General features: G+C 34.9%; 1 protein-coding gene across 1 annotated transcript; it reads left to right on the top strand.

The window, feature by feature from the left end:
• Positions 1-1,614: 1,614 nt before the first annotated feature.
• LOC113515575 (pickpocket protein 28-like) lies at positions 1,615-12,584 on the top strand. Its single transcript, XM_052897547.1, has 13 exons — positions 1,615-2,009; positions 2,723-2,852; positions 3,670-3,734; positions 4,480-4,621; positions 5,640-5,794; positions 7,021-7,126; positions 7,855-7,947; positions 8,891-9,030; positions 9,620-9,750; positions 10,492-10,551; positions 10,954-11,137; positions 11,730-11,903; positions 12,518-12,584. Exons 1-13 carry the CDS (start codon positions 1,615-1,617, stop codon positions 12,582-12,584), a joined length of 1,842 nt encoding a protein of 613 aa, XP_052753507.1.
• Positions 12,585-22,839: the final 10,255 nt, after the last annotated feature.

Below are 22,839 nucleotides of genomic sequence, written 5' to 3'. Positions count from 1 at the left end.
GCTACACGGACGCGTACAACAAACCCAGAGTGTAACCTGTGTAATCAATTTAATAGCCAAAGATAAAATTGTATTATATAGATACATACTTATATAAATGATGCATAAATAATATATTTCATTAATTAATTAAACATACAATATAAATAATTCACCACAATAATTATTATGTTGAAAGCAGTCGCTACCAGGCGACCAACCTAAGTTTTTGTTTCGTTAATAAATGCTGTTTTAATAACTTTTTAAAAATTAATTTGGATGCAGCTTGTTTCATTGGAGGGGGTATGTTATTCCAGCATTTAGTCGCCTGGTGGCGAAAACATCCGGTAAAAGCGACTGTCATATATATACACGTGTGTACATATCAAATAAATACACGTAATTTTAAGAAAGATTTAAAAGAGCAATTGTTGAGTTTCTTGCGGGCTCTTCTCAACAGATAACAACCTTCTGAACCCTGTAATAGATTAAAAAAAATGCTGATTTAAAAATGCTTGTAAACAAGTTTATTTGAATAAAAATAAATTTGAATTTGAAAGATATTCTTTGATAAAGCACAATTGGCATTTTATTGCTCGTACTATACTACCACTATATTATTCCTACCTATATTAGTGATAAACAAACATAATATTAGAATATATGTATGTATATTAATATATTTAAGTCATATAAATTAACAAGTGTCGACGGCATAAAGTACATTTGTCGAATGACCTGCACACACCCTAATTATATAGGGAATAATAGACGTAATTTAAACAATGATATCTCCCAAATGGCCATAATAAAAGACTAAAGTGTAAACTATAAATATTCATTATCAATTAGACGCGTCATATCTAATTAATTAATGGAAATACGAGTAATTTAACAACACTATCTAATATGGTGTAGTGTAACACAATATTTGATAGTAACCAGTGTTTAAAATATTGGTTCCTAGTATTCGTCCTTTTCAATTTTGGAACTTAAATTATTCATTATGTGCCAGTAATTTAGTAATAAGTTCTAAAAGAAATTTTGAAAAATCATTCCTTGATAACAATAATCATTGTAATACGATTATAATGCAGTAAGTATTACTATTTTATTTATTACTAACTATATACTGCGGCTTTGTGCATGTGAATCGGTACGTAAAGTACGCTAAATAGTAAAATAGGATATAACCTACCCATGTACCAAATTCCATTCAAAATTGTTTAGTATTTTTTGCGTGAAAGTTAATCGTTGTCAGTTCCTCTATAATCTAGATCTAGCCTTACAATCTTTCGCATTTAATAGAAAAGCATTATCGAAATAAAGTGACCTAGTCGCATAGTTAGTGGGAATAATTTAGAAAAGTTCAGCAATAGACAACTGACGATTATGGGGGGAGAAAGAATTGTTAGGAATGGGGATTAGTAGCCCCATTGCTAGCAGTATACTACGAGTATATCAGATCGACCTCCTCCTGGAAACCATTCGTATAGTAAGGAAGTAATAATTGAATGTAATATTACTCCTATTTAATCCTCTTTAGATGTGAAGGAATAAGAGACAGTTGTCTCCTGAATTGAAAAAAGTTTAAGGTCCTCGGCAAAGAAACTGGCCAATATAGCTGCAACAAAGATGCAGAAACATCTGGGTGTTTTTCAGCAAGTGCGTCACACTTCTGTAGACCTTACAATTGTGCTTTTAACTTCAGAGTCCGAAGAAAAGTCGATGTCCCCGAAATATAAAAGAAAGCATTTCGTAAAAAACTTTCCGGGGACATCAACTTATCTGAAGACTCAAAACCAAAATACTTCACCGGAATTAGATAGAAAATCACCTACCTGCATTATAGTTATTAATATTTATTTATTCTGTGGTTATTACATTGCAAGGAAAAGGGAGAATAATGCAGATCTACGGAGGAAAAGGTGGAAAATCTTGTTTAAAGATTTACTAAAAGATTACGCAAAAAATACTACGCTGCACGGTCTAAGATACCTCGCTGAGAAAAGTCTGAGCGTCGTTGAAAAGTAAAAGTTTTCACTTATTCCTATTATAAATAACGTAATTAGATATAACTTATAAATTTGTTGACGAAAAATACACATAATCCTATGTTAATGCGAAATTTAGATCACTATCTACTCGTACATATAAATTTTTATTAAAGTCTTTTGCAGTTGTCTTATGCAGATTTTAAATCGTCATCTTTATCAGAGGGAGACTTTGTACAAAAGTCGTTTGCTTGGGTACCTCTGTCCTATTCGTGTTTCAACCGTAAAACAGCTGTGTTTGCATGGCTGTATTTCGGTTTGAAGGGTGGGATATGGCGTGAATTTACAGGGTACAGAGGGATAACACCTGAGTCCTCAGGAATGGCAACACATGGGGGTATCATGAGCGAAACAGTATACTCTGTTATGTCAATGGTACTGCTTATGTCTATAGGCGACGGTTACCACTTTCCATCAAGTGGGCCGTCAGCTTGTTTGCCATTCTAAGTTGTATAGAAAAAAATCTATTGTAGTTTTCATAATATATTATATATAGAGAAGAAACTGTAAATAACTGAACAGTTACTCTACTTTTTGTATATATACTTAAGTGTATTTGGTCTGGCTTAGATATTAAATATTTTTCGAGTAAATACCATGCATCGTCGACATGATTTTCTTCAATTAATTGACAAATTGTTTACTCGTTACAATCATATTGTTAATTTTAAGTTATCTGGTGACCGTAGGTTATTTTGGCTGGTAACCTTCTTACTGAGCGTAATTTTGTGTTTCCTACTAATAAGAAATGTATGGATCAAATGGCAAACCAGTCCCGTCATAGTCAGTTTCAGCGAGAAATTTGTGCCAGTTGAAATGGTAAGTAAATTTTATACTGTAAGTATAACATAAAGCAAACGTAATACAGTAGAGTTCCGATTATCCGAACATCGATTATCCGAATGTTCGATTATCCGGACTTATTCTTCTCGACTCTAATTACCGATTTAGATATGGTATTATGTATTAATTGGTTAAATAGGTATTATGTAATCCATAATCTTTATAGCTCGTAATTTTTTTATACTGTATTGTCTAAATGACGTATGTAAAAACCATAATATGATAAAAAAGATATTTTTTTTTATTATTGTTTGATGTGACTTCGATATCGAATATCCGGATTTTCGATTATATGGAATATGCTTAGTTTTATTCGATCTGGATAATCGAGATTCTAATATAAATAAATAAATAAGTAAATAGTTTTTTTTTTTTTTGAGATATAAATGTATATTGAGAAAAACAGAGAAAAGAATGTATACGAGCTAGTCACCGAATTGTATAAAATAAAGAATAAAATATTACAATAATGTAAATAATATCAATCACAGATATATATTAATCCAACTATGTTCTTATACATCGTCGCGTGGTCCCGGCATAGAATGGGCCATTCCTTCCTTTCCCGTGGGTATTGTAAGGGAACCTAATAAAAATCAAAATATAGTTTTCTATTGTTTTTCTTAAATATTTGTCGAGAGCAAATATGCATATTTCTTTTTAATGACCGGCGGCATACCCGCAATTCCTTCGGTATTTCGAGTAAGTACTTATAAGCGATGGTAGTCACTTACTAGAAACCGCATGTACGTTTACCCGCTGTATTATAAAAAAAAAAAAAAAACAATTTCAGGTACCGTTTCCATCTATAACTATTTGTCCGGAAATCAAAACAAGAGCTACAGTATATAATTTTACAAAGGAATTTATTAAAAACTTTATAGACAGGTAAAATAATATTATTATTCACAAATTTATTTATTACACTGCAAAAAAAGATACTGTAAATACGAAATAGTCATATTGATAACAATTAAAAAAAACTATTGAATTTTAATCTAAGAACAATTGGATTAATTTTTTATAACATTTATTGATATTTGTATATTGTATATGTATTTATTTATGTAATATTAAAAAGTTATCAAATAATTTTCGGTTTTTTACACATGTCTTTACGAAGCACTTTTATATTAGTTAACGATGTCCTTCTATCGTGTCTGTTTCCGTAAAATTGACTCACTGATCTATATTTCTAAAATACTGTGTCTTCGTAATCCTTTATTGACTCCCGCGATACAGGTTCGCCTAGTGCGTGTGCTCACATTGTACATTTCTTGAGTTTAATAAATAAATTAATAAATTTACGTGCACTTTAGTCGAAAATGCTCGATTCGTTTCGGGACCATCCGGAATCCTTAGTCATGGGTGGCCGAAATGCGAGCGCCTTCCTAAAACTAGTTGAGCGTTCTCATCTAAAATATACGTAAATTAATAAAAAATAAAGGATTAATATTCTGTGGTGTCTTGACTGGTTGTGGTGCTGCTTGCTTATTTTAATTTTTTAATAATAATATAATGTGTAATTATGAATCTTTAAACAATAAAACTATTGAATTACAAATTTAAACAAAGTAATAAAATTCTTTGTTATTTTGTTTAGTGTAAATATAACAGATGAAGTGGAAGCAGCGAGAATAAAACTCCAAGACATAAGTCTAATATGCCAACTGAACGACGTGTTGTCCGATTTTAAAATCGGTCGTAAAACTTCAAATGCGTCGGTTATCCGCAGTTTTTTAGAGGTAACGCAATATTTATTTCCTGTCTATAATCTATAAGTATTTTACTGAACTAGGTTTTATCTTGCGAAAATCCATATCATTGGTTATTTGATCATAATTGTTTTAATTCATTTCACTACCCACGCACGTTTTGGTAAAACGTGCGTGAACAAAATGGCAGTCGGAGATTGATGGCTAATATGGAATGTTTAAGTCAATTTTCGAAATAATTCTAATCAAATAACATTTTATTTTAATTTAATATCTACTTGTTCAACTTACATGTAATTAGATCCAGAAAACTCGACTAGTTTCGGGATCGATCTATGATTCTAAGTCATGAGCGGCTGTGAAGCAGTCAGACTCGCGCTCGCGTTTCATCCTTTATAGGGGGAAAGGGTTGTTAATAATGGAAAAATTAATCCCTATTGCTCTCAATAAACCCTATGAAGTCCATCTCCACGCGGTTCCCCCTGGAAACCATCGTAACTAATTTATCATTGAATTCGTCACGATAGGCTAACTGACCTGGCTTTTCATCCTCACCAATCATCTCTCACTGGTACCCTGCCAGTGTATACCGATAGCGTAGGCGAGGTTACCATTCCATAATCATCCATTAAAAAAACCATCCATCAAAACTCCTTAAAAACTTTCGAATTTATTTTATTAATAGGTATTAATAGGTATCTTAGACACCCGTTCCTTTCCTGTGGATGTCGTAAGAGAACTAAGGGAGGGCTACGGATGGGCAGCAGCGTCTCTCTTAAAAAGTCTCCAAAGCCTAACTGCAGTTGCCAATCCGGCTGCCAAGTTACCAACTATTGGCAAAACCCTTAAAGGAGACTTATGTTCAGCAGTGGACAGTTAAATGGACAGGACTGATATGATGATGAATAAGATTCCACCAGCGTCAGGAATTTTTTTTTTCTATAAACTTAGAATGGCAAACAAGCTGACGGCCCACATGGTGGAAAATAGTAACCGTCGCTTATAGACATGAGCAGTACCATGGACATAACCGACTCGTTTGGTTCAGGTATCACCCACGATAGAAGACTATATGTTTATTTGCTCCTGGCGCGGAAACTCGACAGTTCCTTGTACGGATCTATTTTCCACCGTTCTGACGGATGAGGGAGTGTGTTTTAATTTTAACTCGCTAGCAACCACCGAAATACTCAACACTGATAAGTAAGAACTTGCATTTAATAAATTAGTTAACATAAATTTAATTAAATAAATTAAATGTAAATAAATTTCTTAATTTTTTTTATACAACTTAGAATGGCAAACAAGCTGACGACCCACCTGATGGAATGTGGTAACCGTCACATATAGACATGAGCAGTACCATGGATATAACAGAGTATACTGTTTCGCCCATGATACCCCCATGCGTTGCCATTCCTGATGACTCGGGTGTTATTCCTCTGTACCCAGTAAATTCACGCCATATCCCACACTTCAAACCGAAACACAGCCATGCAAACACAACTGCTTCACGGTAGAAACACGAGTGAGACAGAGATACCCAAGCAATCGACTTTTGTACAAAGTCTCCCTCTGGTAAAATCTATAATAATATTAGAAATAAGAAAGAAACAATAATTTTTAGTATTTATGTTTATTTGTAACAGGTTTACTCAAAAGTTAGTCAACCGATTTAAAATAAAGCTTCATTATCAGCCAGTCAAATAGACTACATATAATTTATAGAAAACAAATAGAGATCTTTAGGAACAGTACAATAATGTATTGCAGGCATTCATAGGCTATTTAAACTGTTTACAATCAAGTGGGCCGTATGCTTGTTTGCAACCTCAGTAGTATAAAAATATTGAGAAGAAGGAAAAATTTAACAAAAACCTAAATACTAAGGAATACTAAGGCGACATTAAAAGATAAATTACATATAATAATAATAATTTATATAAACTCTCATTAAAAGATATAATATGCTATAAAAAGAGCAGTAGGGCACTAATGGAGCAATATTATTACGATGTATAAATACAAAATAACAATTAACTTTAACTCGTATGTATAAGTGTATGTGTATGTATAAGTGTATGTGTGTGTAAATATATGCATAGATGTAGGTATGTATTTATGTATATGTATATGTGTATTTGTACAATTAAATATAATATAATTAATTTAATTTTGTCTGTTTAAAAATTGTCACAATATTGTACACTGCTGTATCCGCCGACATTGATGCTCCTATTCACTTTGGGTGTTGCTGGAAGAAAACTCTATCAAAGTTAAGCTCGCCTTTGTACATTTGATTACCTCTGTCATATTCTTATAACTGGTGTGTACAATAAAGAATTAAATAAATAAATAATTAAAATAAACTTTAACTCGTTTTAGCCATTCCTTTTACCATACAATGTAATAATCAGATATTTTTTCAGTATACAGAAGGACTACAACTACAGTACGTCTACAAGATTAAGCCATGGTTGGAGCTTAACGGAAGGCTACTCTAGAGATTCTGATCCATACCCACGACGAGGAATGGTGAATCGAAATATTTAATGACCCACTTAAACATAAAAACTAAAAATTCTACAAACCTACTTTAACTGTACTTTACCAGAGGGAGACTTTGTACAAAAGTCGATTGCTTTGGTACCTCTGTCCCATTCGTGTTTCTACCGTGAAGCAGTTGTGTTTGCATGGCTGTGTTTTGTTTTGAAGGGTGGGATATGGCGTGAATTTACAGGATACAGAGGAATAACACCTGAGTCCTCAGGAATGGCAACGCATGGGCGAAACAGTATACTGTGTTATGTCCATGGTACCTACAACCTAACAAACTAACGACCCACCTGATGGAAAGTGGTAACCGTCGCCTATAGACATGAGCAGTACCATGGACATAGAGTATAGTATTTCTCCCATGATACCCCCCATGAGTTGCCATTCCTGAGGACTTAAGTGTTATTCCTCTGTACCCTGTAAATTCACTGCCATACCCCACCCTTCAAACCGAAACACAGCCATGCAAACACTTCATACATGCTTCACGGTAGAAACACGAATGGGACAGAGATGTCCAAGCAAACGACTTTTGTACAAAGTCTCCCTCTGGATTCGAACGAAAATTTATACATGTGTAGTTTAAATCCTAATTTAATACCGAATCACGAGTGATACCGCGGGTTTCAGCTAGTCATTTATTACATTCACAATATATTTTGTATATTTCATAAAAATTACCTAATAAATCAATTTTTACATTTCAGGACTCCAGACATTTACCCGAATTGGACATCATACTTAAAGTACCTGATGATGACCATGACCGCTTATGCAACATCGTCAATAAAGGTTTCAAAGTAGGTTTACCTGTTTCTTATAATTCTACTGCAAATGGCAAACAAGATTGGTACACATAACCTAAAATGGTCACAGTTAACTATAAATATGAGCGCCCAACCAACACTTGGTTAAACTAGAGAAACGCTCTGCCATCCGTAATTTTAATGGTTGATAATGGAGTGGTAACCCCGCCTGCGCTATCGGTATACACTGGCGGGGCACCAGTTAGGGATGATAAGTGACGATGGAAGCAGGTCAATAAGCCCATCGTGACGAATTGCACTAGAATTACCCACGATGGTTTCCAGGGGGAACCGCGTGGTGCTCGACCTGATTAAGGTGTATTGCTAGCAATGGGACAGTAAAACCCCAATACTAACAATCCTTTTCCCCCCTGCTATCTGTACTACCGCGCACCATATTAATAACAATTTGATATTGTCCTCATGAAGAAGAGACCTTGTGAAATCTGATAAGAAAGTGAAACTGATAAGGCAAACTCGAAGATACGCTGGTTTTCTAGTCCTTCGGCTGCGACTCACGCAAATTTTTTTTATACCACTGAGGTGGCAAACAAGCATTCGGCCTACTTGATAGTAAGCGGTTACCGTAGCCTATGAACGCTTGCAATACCAGAGGTATTGCGCGCGCGTTGCCGACCCTGAAGAAGCCTCTTTACCCCCCTTTTGAAGAACCCCATGCTCTAGCCTCTTGGGAAAATTTCAGCAGGGAGCTCATTCCATAACCGGAGTTTTCGTGGGAGAAAACATCTCTGAAACCGCGTTGTACGCGACCATTTAGGCTGTAGGGTATGAGGCTGAACTCCCTGTCGATGGCGAGCCGTACGATGATAGAAAGTGGCCGTAGGCATCATATTGAATAATTCCTCAGAGCACAATCCGTTGTACAAGCGGTAGAACACGCAGAGTAATTAGTATAAAACAATGTTTATCTGTTTAGATTTTCGTGCAACACCCAGCAGATCTGCCCCAAGCATCTCAGTACTTCCACTCGGCATCACCAAGGCGGGCTACGTCGCTGGGGCTCAAGTTTCAAATGATCACAACTACCAACAGCTTAATAGACTACAGTCCCAAAGCGTATGTCTACTAATTACATTCATTTTATACTAGTTTTTACATGCGACTTCGTTTACGTTACCAGTATATGTTTACTGATCGGGCTAAAAATGTCCTATATCTTTTTTTTTATTATTTTTTATGCAACTTAGAATGGCAAACAAGGTGATAGCTCACCTGATGGAAAATGGTAACCGTCGCCTATAGACATAAGCAGTACCATGGACACAACAGAATATACAGTCTCGTCCATGATACCCTCCATGCGTTGCCATTATATAATAAGGTATCAAGGACCCAATATTTATATATATTTAGCTATATTTATACATGTCTCTATGTATGTATGTATATATATATATATATATATATAGCCTGGTACTAACTATAATAATTTATTATTTGTCATATTCATTTCTTTTTTCACTATATATGTTATGCTTTATATACATACCTATAAACACTTTTTCCTTTCGTGTTCTCAAGGTTGACTGGAAGAAATCTCTTCAAGGGATAAGTACGCCTGTGTATATTTTTGTAATAAGCTTATATCTATACTATAAGTGAATGTACATAAGCATATAAATAAATAAATAAATTTTCTTTTCAGCCGACAATGCTATTTTCCATCAGAGAGGAAATTATACTATTTCAATATTTATACAGCAAGCAACTGTATGCTGGAGTGTCATTCCAATGTCACATATGAAAAATGTGGCTGTGTAGCTTTCTATATGCCTCGTGAGTATTCTTACATACTAATGTAATAAAATTATAACTAGACATCATCATCATTGTCATGATATCAACCGTTAACCGTCCACTTTTAAATATAATAAATTTACAGAGTACAGAGGAATAACACCTAAGTCCTCAAGAACGGCAACGCATGGGGGGTATCATGGGCGAAACAGTATAATCTGTTATGTCCATGGTACTGCTCATGTCTGTAGGCGACTGTTATTACTTTCCATCAGGTGGGCCGTCAGCTTGTTTGCCATTCTAAGTTGCATAAAAAATAGTAATGAAGTATACAGTAATAAAGTATACTGTTTCGCCCATGATACCCCCCATGCGTTGCCATTCCTGAGGACTCAGGTGTTATTCCTATGTACTCTGTCAATTCACGCCATATCCCACCCTTCAAACCGAAACACAGGCATGCAAACACAACTGCTTCACGGTAGAAACACGAATGGGACAGAGGTACCCAAGCAAACGACTTTTGTATAAAATCTTCCTCTGGTTTTTCTATCTGTTTGTATATTTGAATTTTAAGTCCTGAACTTCTAACTCAATAATTGGTGTGTATTTTATCTTAATACGCTGTCTAAACATGGTGTATTCTTTTCATTGGCTTTTTCTACATTAAATCCATGTGTATGAATTACTAGGCAAAAATCATAAATGTCAGTAAACATATGCCGGTAACGTATATATTCACGTGCAAAAGTTAGTAGAGTGAATAATTTCTTTTTACAGATTACGACAGTCAGTCAATTTGTACAAGCGAACAAGCAGAATGTATTGGAATGGCTCGTGGTTAGTATTCTTTTTAAATTTTAATAATTATTCTTTTAAAATACATGACTACTGTACTTATATTAATTTGGAGATATTTGTTTATTTATATATATATATATATATATATATATATATATATATATATATATATATATATATATATATATATATATCATACATACAAGTACAAACTTAAACTATAACATGCAAGTACATTAATGTATTGATCAGGTAAACTTGCCACAACATGTGCACACAGCATGATCCAATAATAAATATATATATATATATATATATATATATATATATATATATATATATATATATATATATATATATATATATATATATATATATATATATATATATATATATATATATATATATATATATGAGGTAAATTATATATACTTTTTGCAGTGGATTTTGCAAAACGAGTAATCGACCAATTCATAGACGAAGGCTCTGATCCGTGCTCTTGCTTGCCGACCTGTGATTCGACGGAGTACGATGCTTATAGCGTCATATCGGATTATAACTTCAAAGATATATTGAAGCAAATTGAGACAATCAGAAGCAACAATCTGTCAAAATTTATTGAAGGGTAATATAAACATCATCATTGTCAACCCACCCTCATCGAACTGACCCCAAATAGATATAGAAAGAGGGCAGGAAAAAGAAGTGACTGCTTTACCGATGAACGACAAGATGTTTTATAGACACATTATATCGAAAAATATAAATTTAGAATGTGTAATAGTGTATATGCTTGAATAGATATTGTTTAAAACCAAGCAGTTATTTTTGATGCGCAAAGAATAAATAGTATTTGCGATTATCCCAAAAGGATAAAGCCAATACGAGACTTTTTTTGATGGGTGATAATGAAATGGTAGCCCCGCCTGCGCTAACACTATACACTGGCAAGACACCAATGAGCGATGATCGGTGAGGATGAAAGCAGGTCCGTTAGCCCATCAACGAAATAGAATAAATCACGATGTTTTCCAGAGCGAACCAAGAGAAAGTCGACCTGATAGGATGTATTGCAGGCAATGGATCAGTTAGACCCCCTTTCTCCCAGCCAATACGGGAGTAGACACTATCAAAATTGGCGGCATAATCTTTTAACATACCAGCATAAAAATGTAAACCTCTTTTAAGAAGCCACTTAAATAATTGATCTTTAAAAGGTTTCAGTATTCAAGAATAAAGTTGCACTTCAAAGAACCGAAGTTCGTGTCGATGCGACGTTCCGAGTTGTTTGGACTGACAGATTTCCTGGCCAACTGCGGCGGGCTACTTGGACTCTTTCTTGGCTTTTCCTTTCTCAGTCTCATTGAAATCGTGTACTTTTTTACGTTAAGGTAATTATACAATGCATACTATTTTGTAATTTGGAGACAGCTACGAAGTTTCTTTGTGTGGTCAAATCCGAAACGAGAATATCCGCAAAAGAACCAAAGTCTCTTACTTTGGCTCTTATATAGCCCGATGGATAAGCAAGCTGAAGTGGCAACGAACTGTTCACACCAGAGGAAGATTTTGTACAAAAGTCGATTTCTTGGGTACCTCTGTCCGATTCGTGTTTCAAGCGTGAAGCAGTTGTGTTTGCATGGCTGTGTTGCGGTTTGAAGAGCAGGATATGGCAGTGAATTTACAGGGTACAAAGGAATAACACCTGAGTCCTCAGGAATGGCAACGCATGGGAAGTATCATGGGCGAAACAGTATACTCTGTTATATCCATGGTACTGCTCATGTCTGTAGGCAACGGTTACCACTTTCCATCAGATGGGCTATCAGCTTGTTTGCCATTCTAAGTTGCATAAAAAAATATTACACTGACCCCAAATAGATTTGGGAAAAGGGCAGGAACAGGGAGATATCTATGTTTTATAATTTTCATATGAAAGTTATTAAATTAACAGAATATTGTTTGAAGCTATTATGTTTCTTTGATTTGATTATACTTGTTCTAGATGCGGATTCCTTTTGAAAAAGGATTTATTACAGAAGAAAAAGACTTCACCAAAGAACACAGATTGATACGAATGGATTGACAATGCTGAGATCAAGGACCTTTGTTATAATTAACTTTTTTATTACGATTGTACGATAATACTAGTCACGTTATAAAATTCATATGAAAAAATAAATATTTAAATAATTACACATTAAATATATTCTAAATACATAGAAGCCTATACTTGCCATGTGGTCCCAGCATAAAATTGGCCAACTCTTCCATTCCCATGGGTGTCGTAAGAGGCGACTAAGAGATGGCGAGGGTTGGGCAGCAAAATCTCCATTAAAACATCTCTAAAGCCTAACTGCGGTTGCAAATCCGCCTGCCAAGCGTGGTATCTACTGACAAAACCCTTCAAAGGGGAGGCTTATGTTCAGCAGTGGACCTCTTACGACGTCCACGGGAAAGAAAGGGACGCCCTATTCTATGCCGATTTATTCATCCATATGTCTTCAGAAATCACATTGTATGACTACATTAAAAAAAAGTCGGATACAAAAGGCGGACTTAATACTATATAGCATTCTCTCTTAGTCAACGTTTGGCAAAACAGAAATGTGATTATGCGGTGAAAAATTTAATATTGTATAATATATTGGTATAATAGTAATAAGATTTAAATGTTATTTAAATGTTTAAACCAGAGGGAGACTTTGTACAAAAGTCGATTGCTTGGGTACCTCTGTCCCATTCGTGTTTCAACCGTAAAGCAGCTGTGTTTGCATGGCTGTGTTTCGGTTTGAAGGGTGGGCGTGAATTTACTGGGTACAGAGGAATAACATCTGAGTCCTCAGGAATGGCAACGCTTGGGGGTATCATGGGCGAAACAGTATACTCTGTTATGTCCATGGTACTGCTTATGTCTATAGGCGACGGTTACCACTTTCCATCAGGTGGGCCGTCAGCTTGTTTGCCATTCTAAGTTGTATAAAAAAAAATAAGCATTGTAGTTTATTCTGTAAAATACATGGCTATACAGGGTGGAAGGGACAGGTTGGCTGAAACGAAAATAGCTGATTCAGATAAATGGTCTGAATCAAATGGCAGACTGTTTTCGCATCAGAAATGCGCCACAGCCATATAATTAAAGATTCTTAGTTTTGGCCAACGCGCAATGTATTTGAAATTTTAGGATCAACACGACGCGTGATACGTAGGTATCGCCCGATCACTGACGCTTCATGGGTAGTTTTCGAACTCTTGTTGCGTTAACCTTACACAGCTAATTCCGCGCGTCACGTTAGGATTTTCGTATGAATATTACATTGCTGGTTTTTGGTATTTCATCAAAAAATATTGTGTCTTTGTATTATAACATAATATCATAGATTACATCAATTTAAATGTAATAAAAAAAAGGAAAATGTTTGAAGATTTCTGAAAAGGATTTCCACTAGTTTTCAACTCAGAATAATAGTCTGATTTCACTGTTTCAGTTTTTGCCGATCAGTCTCTTACACCCTTATATACTGCTTATATACTTATATACTTACACCTTATATTTATACTTATACCTTATATACTTACACTGTATATACTGCTATTTATTATATAAGTTAGTTAGCAAACAGTTACCATTTTGCATTAGCTTATATGCCATTCTAAGTTGCCTATATATGTAGATACAAAAGCCTCTTTTGTCTGTCAGGTAAAAATAAAAAGCTTTATAAAGTAAATTATATTAATGTAAATGGATGGACGGACAGACATAGCCTTCGGCAACCGCAGCATATAATTTCGTATCAAATTACTCTGTTCTCGCTACCCACAATGCGGTTAGCATCGTAATTATCCAATCTCGTTATTATAGATATAAAAAAAATCTGGTAATAAGATGCTAATTCCGTTTAAAGTTAGATCGTGGATTGTATATAAGTTATAGGACTATAATTAGGAGTCAGCTAGGTATATATAATTGTGCTTACAAATTCCTATAATTTCGAAAAACGTTAGTAGATCAACCTATCTATTGATTGCTAGTTATATATCGCATGAATTGAGACATGAAATATTTCATGTCTAAGACTTATAGTCTATCTATGTACCAAATTCCATTCAAACTTGTTCAGCCGTTTAGATAAATAGCGACAGATGATGCAAAAGGCGATAACGTAATGACCTGGAGGTATTTTTTTATGTAACTTTGAATGGCAAACAAGCTGACGACCCACCTGATGGAAAGTGATAACCGTCACCTATAGACATGAGCAGTATCGTGGACATAATAGAGTATACTGTTTCGCTCATAATACCCCCCATACGTTGCCATTCCTGAGGATTCAGGTGTTATTCCTCTGTACCCTGTAAACTCACTGCCATATCCCACCCTTCAAACCGAAACACAGCCATGCAAACATAACTGCTTCACGGTAGAAACACGAATGGGTTAGAGGTGCTCAAACAAACGACTTTTATACAAAGTCTCCCTCTGGTAATTTATAATGATTGACTGACGATAACTAAGCGTGTTCCGAGGAATTATTCGGATTAATACCTAATACTGATTTTCACCATCGTTTAACCTGCCACAAACTAAAGTTCCATCCCAACCATGTGGAGGAGTAGCAGTCCTTCACCGTGCGTTTTTCAAGGCACTTTTTTCCACGCACAACCACTCTTTGGAATAAACTTACAGCATCAGTATTTCCGAACAGATACAACGTGATAACCTTCAAGAAAACAGCATTTTTCTTTTTAAAAAGCTGACAGCATACTTACAATATTTCTAGAATATTAGAAAAACAACGGTTCCTCATGGCTGGTGATAGTCACTTACCATCGGGTGAGTCGCATGCTCGTTTGCTCCTTGTATTATAAAAAAAAATAACAATAATGAAATTTGGAAGGAAATGGGAGAAACCTTTGTGCAGCAGACAATATAGGTAATGAAATAGAATACAGACTTTGTTAATCTGTAGGCTATCTACCTATACTATAATGCACAACAATATTTATATAAACATAATAGATAAACATATATTTAATAATAATATATTTATTTATTTAATTCTTTATTGTACACACCAGTTACAAGAATATGACAGAGGTAATCAAATGTACAAAGGCGAGCTTAACTCCGATAGAGTTTTCTTCCAGCAACACCCAAAGTGGAAAGGAGCATCAATGTCAGCGGATACAGCAGTGTATAATAATGTGACAATTTAACCATTTGGTACTCGCAGTTGGACTGTCTCTAGCACTTGTGGGTGATGCATCCATCCGCGTGACACACTCACAACATATTTTACAGGAGCGAGATCTCTCCTCACCGCCAGTCTGCTGTATCCCACCATGCCTAAAACAAACAGACTCGGGTATATCAACGGATAATAATTTTAATGTCGTATAGGTTCAGAAACACTGCTGGTAGAAGTTGATTCCAAACAGTGGTTGTACGTGGAAGAAAGTGCCTTGAAAAACAGCACGTTGGAGAACCGGGTAGGGTAGGATAGTGTTCCACATATCGTTATTATGTATTATGTGAGTGATTTTTAAAGTATTCGTTATTTGATCAACATATAGATATATTACAATTAAAATATATTATAAATATGTATTTATTACCCACCCATAGACTATGGTACTGTCACCTATAGACATAAAGTCTATAGGCGACGGGTACCACTTTCCATTAGTTAGGCCCTCAGCTTATTTCTCATTCGATGTTGCATAAAAAAAAACTAGTGTAATTGAACAGTAAGCAGTAAGCAGCTCCTTATCAGGTCTTACTCCATCAAATTTATCAGCCAGTTTATCTTAGTAGATATTATAATGGGTCGCAACCGGTCGCGCGAGACAATCGCCAATTTGATATCGAGTACGGTGAGTAATAAAAGAGAAACGATAATCGTAAGATTACCTAATAAATCGATGATTAATTAATCGATAAAGTTCATTTGCAATTGTTTAAATATCGATAGGTTTGTCGATAATATCGATTTAAATATGCGATTTAATCGATTAAAGAAATACATGTTGTACAATAGAAAAATTGAATAAATCGGTACTTTTTATCGATAAAAATGTTACTTTGATATGTTTCACGCATTATCATTCCTGAGAACTAAGATGTTCTGCTTGCGTACCTTATAATTTTACTGCCATATCCCACCCTTTAAACAGAAATATAACTATGTAAGCTGCTGCTTAGAGGTAGAAGAGGACCCTTTACCAGAGGGAGTTTTTGTACAAAAGGCGTTTGCTTGGACACCTCTGTCCGATTCGTGTTTCTACCGTAAAGCAGTTGTGTTTGCATGGCTGTGTTTTAGTTTGAAGGGTGGGATATGGCAGTGAATTTATAGGGTTCAGAGGAATAACACCTGAATCCTCAGAGATGGCAACGCATGGGAGGTATCATGGGCGAAACAGTATACTCTGTTATGTCCATGGTACTGCTTACGTCTATAGACGACGGTTATCACTTTCCATCAGGTGGGCCGTCAGCTTGTTTGCCATTCTAAAAAAAAACTTACTGTCTTTTTTTTTATACCACAAATGTGGCGAACAAGTTAGTAGGTAGCTCTGTCCACAGCCTGAGCGTTCGTGGGAGAAAATGTTTCAAAAACTTGCAGTAATAAATGTGATATGGTCGTAACATTGTCATCAGTAAGGGACATATGCCATTAACGTTTATTTTTAAAACATTCATTATTTTTCACAAGTGTATTATATTTTGATCTGTTAACTGCCTTTTACGACATCCAAGTGATGAAAAGAAGTGATGACACTTTGTATTCTTATCTCCGTCATCACCAGCACAGGTAATCGGTTAATGGATCGCTGTAAAGAAAAATATTGTTATGTAAACCACATTTGTTTCTTGTACAGTATGTTTACTTTATTAAAGAGTTGTGTTTTATTGATCGTAGAGGCTCGGCATTCTCTTTAAGTGTTTTATATATAGTAATATAATATTAAATGTCGTCAAATTTAAATTTTGTTTGACAAAAATAATTTACGTTTTTGTTCCGTATAAAGAACTCACTTCAATTATTACAAAACCAGTTATTTTGATTTAAAATTTAAACTAAATCTGTTCAAGATTTTAATGAAATTAATTTGAAATTAAATAAATTTATTTTGCTAGAATGTAGGTAGTTTTAGATGAAAAAGGTTCACATTTCCCATATACATTCTGCCAATTCTGTCAACATGCAAATTATTAACAATAAGAGAGAAATTTATATCTAATCTTTGAATATATATATATATAAATAATTCTATAAGACTAATTCATAAGTATGTTCATTAGCATACATGAAACTGTAAAAATATAACTGTTGTCTATATAAAATACGATATATATATATATATATAACAGGAATATAATAACAATATTTCTAGATAGTCTAAACAATTGTCAGCAATGACCATCATAGTAAATTCATAAAAATAAATCCCGTTATACGTATTTTATATATATACATATACGAACTATCTTAAGAGTATACTCGTACTCTTTCGAAAAATAATTCTACAATTGACAAAGAAATCGGTGACTATATACATGTATATAAAAAATTATAGAGTCGAAAATACAACTTCCTCCTATTTTGAAATCGGTTAAATAGTCATTGATAAGCAATCTTAATTATGACGTAACGCCAAGTCAATGTAAATTGAAATAGTATCATTAACAGCCTGTCTGATATCTTATTGCAATAAACGTCAATGTACTCATGATACCAATCAATCATTCACACACTCGTGACGTAACTACCGCATGGTAAATGTTAATTTTTTTTTATACAACTCAGAATGGCAAACAAGCTGACGGCCCACCTGATGGAAAGTTGTAACTGTCGCCTATAGACATGAGCAGTACCATGGACATAACAGAGTATACTGTTTCGCCCGTGATACCCTCCATGCGTTGCCATTTCTGAGGACTCAGGTGTTATGCCTCTGTACCCTGTCAATTCACGCCATATCCCACCTTTCAAACCGAAACACAGCCATGCAAACACACCTGCTTTATGGTTGAAACACGAATGGGACAGAAATACCCAAGCAATCGACTTTTGTACAAAGTCTCCCTCTGGGAAACTGATGATGAAATCAAAAATATAAATATTCTTTTAAAAATGTATTTTACCAATTGCCGTGTAGTTCCGGTATAGAATGGGCCATCCCTTCCCTTTCTGTAGGCGTTGAAAGAGGCGACTAAGGGAACCTAATGGTCGAAAAATGGGCAGCAGCGTCCCTCTTAAAATATTATTGTATTTTTTTTTTATTATCTCATAACTCCGTCAGTTTTAAACCGATTTGGAAAATTCTTTTTTTTGTCTGAAAGGATATACTTACAGACTGCTCTTGTAGAAATTTTAACAAAATCGTTTCAACAGTTTAGTTAAGAAATCAAAATAAATGATTTTTATTACGATTGAAATAGATTTTTTTTTTTTTTTACACTTAATCTTTTATTAATAAATTCAGAAGTCCAATTAATATACACATTTTTTTATTTTTATATTTACTAAATTTTAATGTAAAGTAGTACAAATAGCGGCCTTATTTCAAAGCAATCTTTTTAAAAAAAAAATGTTTAATATATTACAGATATGTATATTTTAATATATTTGTATATAATACAGTGTTGTTTCCCGTGACTTTCTATGCATAACTTGGTAATATTCTATATAATTTCTAGTAATAACATTCAAGAAATATGATACAAAATTTGCTAAGTTTTTATGGTTTCCTACAAGTTTGACCGTCATAATATGGAATAAAAAACAAATTGATAGATAAAGATATAAAATTACAATGAATACAGATTGAAACTAAACTAACTTATATCTTACTTAGTTCTCAATTATAATATAGATTCTAAAAATGTATGATATATTTAGCTAGAGATAAAAGTATTGTCACTGCTCCCTCTCTGCCTGGCCCGCAAGAAACTTAACATGAAGATAATCTTTCCATTAGTAAAGGGAAACAATTATATCTATCACTACTATTTTACTTATCTACCTTGCTTTATAAGTGAAACAATAGGTCCGTATATAATTCTATAGATTTAAATTCACATTATCTGCCAGTAGCCCCAGCCACAGTACGTATCTTGATTCACCGTCAATCAGTCCGCGTCATTACTTACAACTTTAAAATTGCCCCTCCAAACTTTCTTGACAACCAATTCTAGTTCTTACCCACAAACATATAAGGTATTAGATCCTTAACGAGAATGTATTAGTCAAAAGTAATAGAGTCAATCAAATGGAGACAATCGACGCATTTGATTGACAGATAAAAGAAGTCTGCTTTGGTCTTTGTTCGTAGATTACCGCATGTAATTGGATGGCGGTAGCCGTAGATTGTCAAGATTGCAGATAGGTTGGCCGATAAACTAGGATTTATTTGATGTAACCGATAATAAAATGTATATTTTTGCATATATATGATTTGCTGTGTGGTCCCGGCATAGAATGGGCCACCCCTTTCCTTCCCATAGATATCGGAAGACTAAGGGAACTTAAAGGTCGAAGGATGATAATGATGCAGCAGCATTTTTGAAACATCACTAAAGCCTAAAGGTTATCAACCCATCTGCCAAGCGTGGCAAACACAGGCAGTCCTCGACTTACGTCGTTTCGATTTTACGTCGTTTCAAGTTTTTTTTTTGATGGGTGAAAATGGTATGGTCACCCCGCCTGCGTTAACGGGATATACTGGCTAAGCACCAGTGAAGGGTGATAGATGAGAATGAAAACAGGCCAGTTAGCCCATCATGTAGAATTCATCAGGAATTAACCATGATAGTTTCCAGGGGGAACCGCGAGGAGGTCGACCTGGTTGGATATATTGCTAGCAATGGGATTCTCAGTCGCCATTACTAACAATCCCTTTCCCCCCCGTCGTTTCAAGTTACGTCGAACAATGTTTTGACACTATTCCTCAAACATCCGTAATTTTTTTTTATATCCAGCATAGAAGAATTCACTTATCGCTAGATCAATGTCAATGTTTTTTTTTTTCTATTTTGACTTCATTTGGATCCTAACCCTTGAGTTTTACATGTAAACATGTAAGTACGAAGACTGCCTATACTGGAAAAATCTACCAAAAGTGATGTCTACGTTCAGCAGTGGACAATTTTTTTTAATGGGCGAAAATGGTATGGTAACCCCGCCTGCGCTAACGGGATACGCTGGCGGGGCACCAGTGAGAGATGACAGGTGAAGGATGAAAAGGCAGGTCAGTTAGCCCAACGTGACAGATTCAAGTCACGATAGTTTTCATGGGGAACCGCGCGGAAGCTACCTGATAGGGTATATTGATAGCAATGGGGACTACCCTGCCCATTACTAATAAACCCTTCCCCCCAGCAGTAGACAGTTAATGGCTGATATGATGATGACATATATATGATTAAACATTAACCGAAGAATGATTTTTAAAGTCATCGACACGGGTTTACAATATTTTGTTACCTTCTCATTTCTACAATGCGATGTCGTAAATCGACTAAGACAATAAAGCATGTTATAAGTACAAGAGTGCAAGAGATGAAAAATAGACTATAATTATCTTGTCTTTTTTAGAACACAGGGAGCAAACGAGCATGCGGCTCACCTGATGGTAAGTGACTACCGACGCCCATGATCACCCACAACACCAACGGCATTGCAGGTGTGCTGCCGGCCTTTTAAAAAGGAATATGCTCTTTTCTTAAAGATTACGTCGTCGTATCGGTTCGGAAATACTGCTGCTGGAAGTTGATTTCAAAGAGTGGTTGTGCGTGGAAGAAGTCAAGCTTTTTATTTTTATCTTGTATGGAAAAACCAGTGCCGAGCGCTATAGTAGGAAGCAAAGGAAATGGGGTATCTCCGCCTGACTTTATTTTACTGCAGCCGTATTTGCAAGGCTATGTTTAAGTTCGAAGAGCATATGGCACAGAAGTTAAGGGACACAAGTAAAAAATACAATAAACACGTTAAATTTTAGTGATACGAGTAAGCTGCAGATTTTCACCATCGTACAACCCGCCATAAACTAAAATTTCATCCCAACCATCTGGACGAATGGCGGTCCTCCACCGTGCGTTTTTCAAGGCACTTTCTCCCACGAACAACCACTCTTTGAAATCAATTTCCAGCAGCAGTATTTCCGACAACATAACCTTCAAGAAAAGAGCATATTCCTTTTTAAAAGGCCGGCAGCACACCTGCAATGCCGTAGGTGTTGTGGGTGACCATGGGCGGCAGTAGTCACTTACCATCAGGTGAGCCGCTTGCTCGTTTGCCCCCTGTGTTGTAAAAAAACATTATAGAATCTGCAATATTCTGTCAAACCGTTAAAAAAGGTAAATGTTGGTGTAAAAATGGGAAAGGAAAACCTCTGTTGTTTTGGGCATGTCGTCATAGTCGTAGAACACTGACGGATCTGACAAATATTACATATATAGATCCGTCAGAACTCTACGACTATGACGATATGTAAAGTATGACGTAACAATAAGTGGTCTATATGATTTGATACATTGTGCGTTGTCTTGTGCACAACATGAATCTAACTGTTCAATCAAGTCTCTATAACAAGAAAGTTTATGAATAATAGTATCTGACACTATTCTCTCTGTCCTATTTCTTTCTCTCTCAATTTTGGAGGAGATAGGATAAATGACGAATTTTAAAGAACAATACCTAACTGAATATATATTTTTTTATTAAATACGCACTATTGAAAGGGACCATGGTTGTATTAAATTTATGACCTTTAAACAGTTGACGGACAACTACAAAAACTGATCGGACAGCCGCTGAGCTATCAATGTGTCCTTAAGAATTGACAAGATTTATTTCTTATTCAATTTAAAATTGTCGAAACAAAGCAAATCGTAAAGAATTCTATAACAGGAGACGTTGTCTCAAAAACGAATAACGAGGTGTCAAAAAGATGAATTAATTACATTAACATCTATATTGCATAAAAGTGTTTAATAATATACAATTTATTACAAATTATAGTATATTTTTTACAACTATAACTTATTTATTATGTATACAACATTATTGTAACCTTGTGGTATATCAATGTTAATTCCCCCATAATACTAAAGGGGTTTGGGGCTGTAACTCTTTAACACAGGTTATTATATCAACCTATGTAGGAGCCCAATTCTAAAACCACAACTACTGTGTCCTTTTAAAACTATAATATTAATATTAGTTAAGAAACTATAGTTATGTTTTTATGAATAAATCTCATTTCATTTCATCTTATCTCATTTCATTTCATTAAGCCCACTGCTTATCACGGTCTTCACAGGAG

Source organism: Galleria mellonella, unplaced genomic scaffold (assembly GCF_026898425.1).
Source record: "Galleria mellonella isolate WM207_F2 unplaced genomic scaffold, CSIRO_AGI_GalMel_v1 utg37, whole genome shotgun sequence".
Lineage (NCBI taxonomy): Eukaryota > Metazoa > Arthropoda > Insecta > Lepidoptera > Pyralidae > Galleria > Galleria mellonella.
Note: the sequence above shows the minus strand (reverse complement) of the source record. Positions and strands in the feature narration are given on the sequence as shown.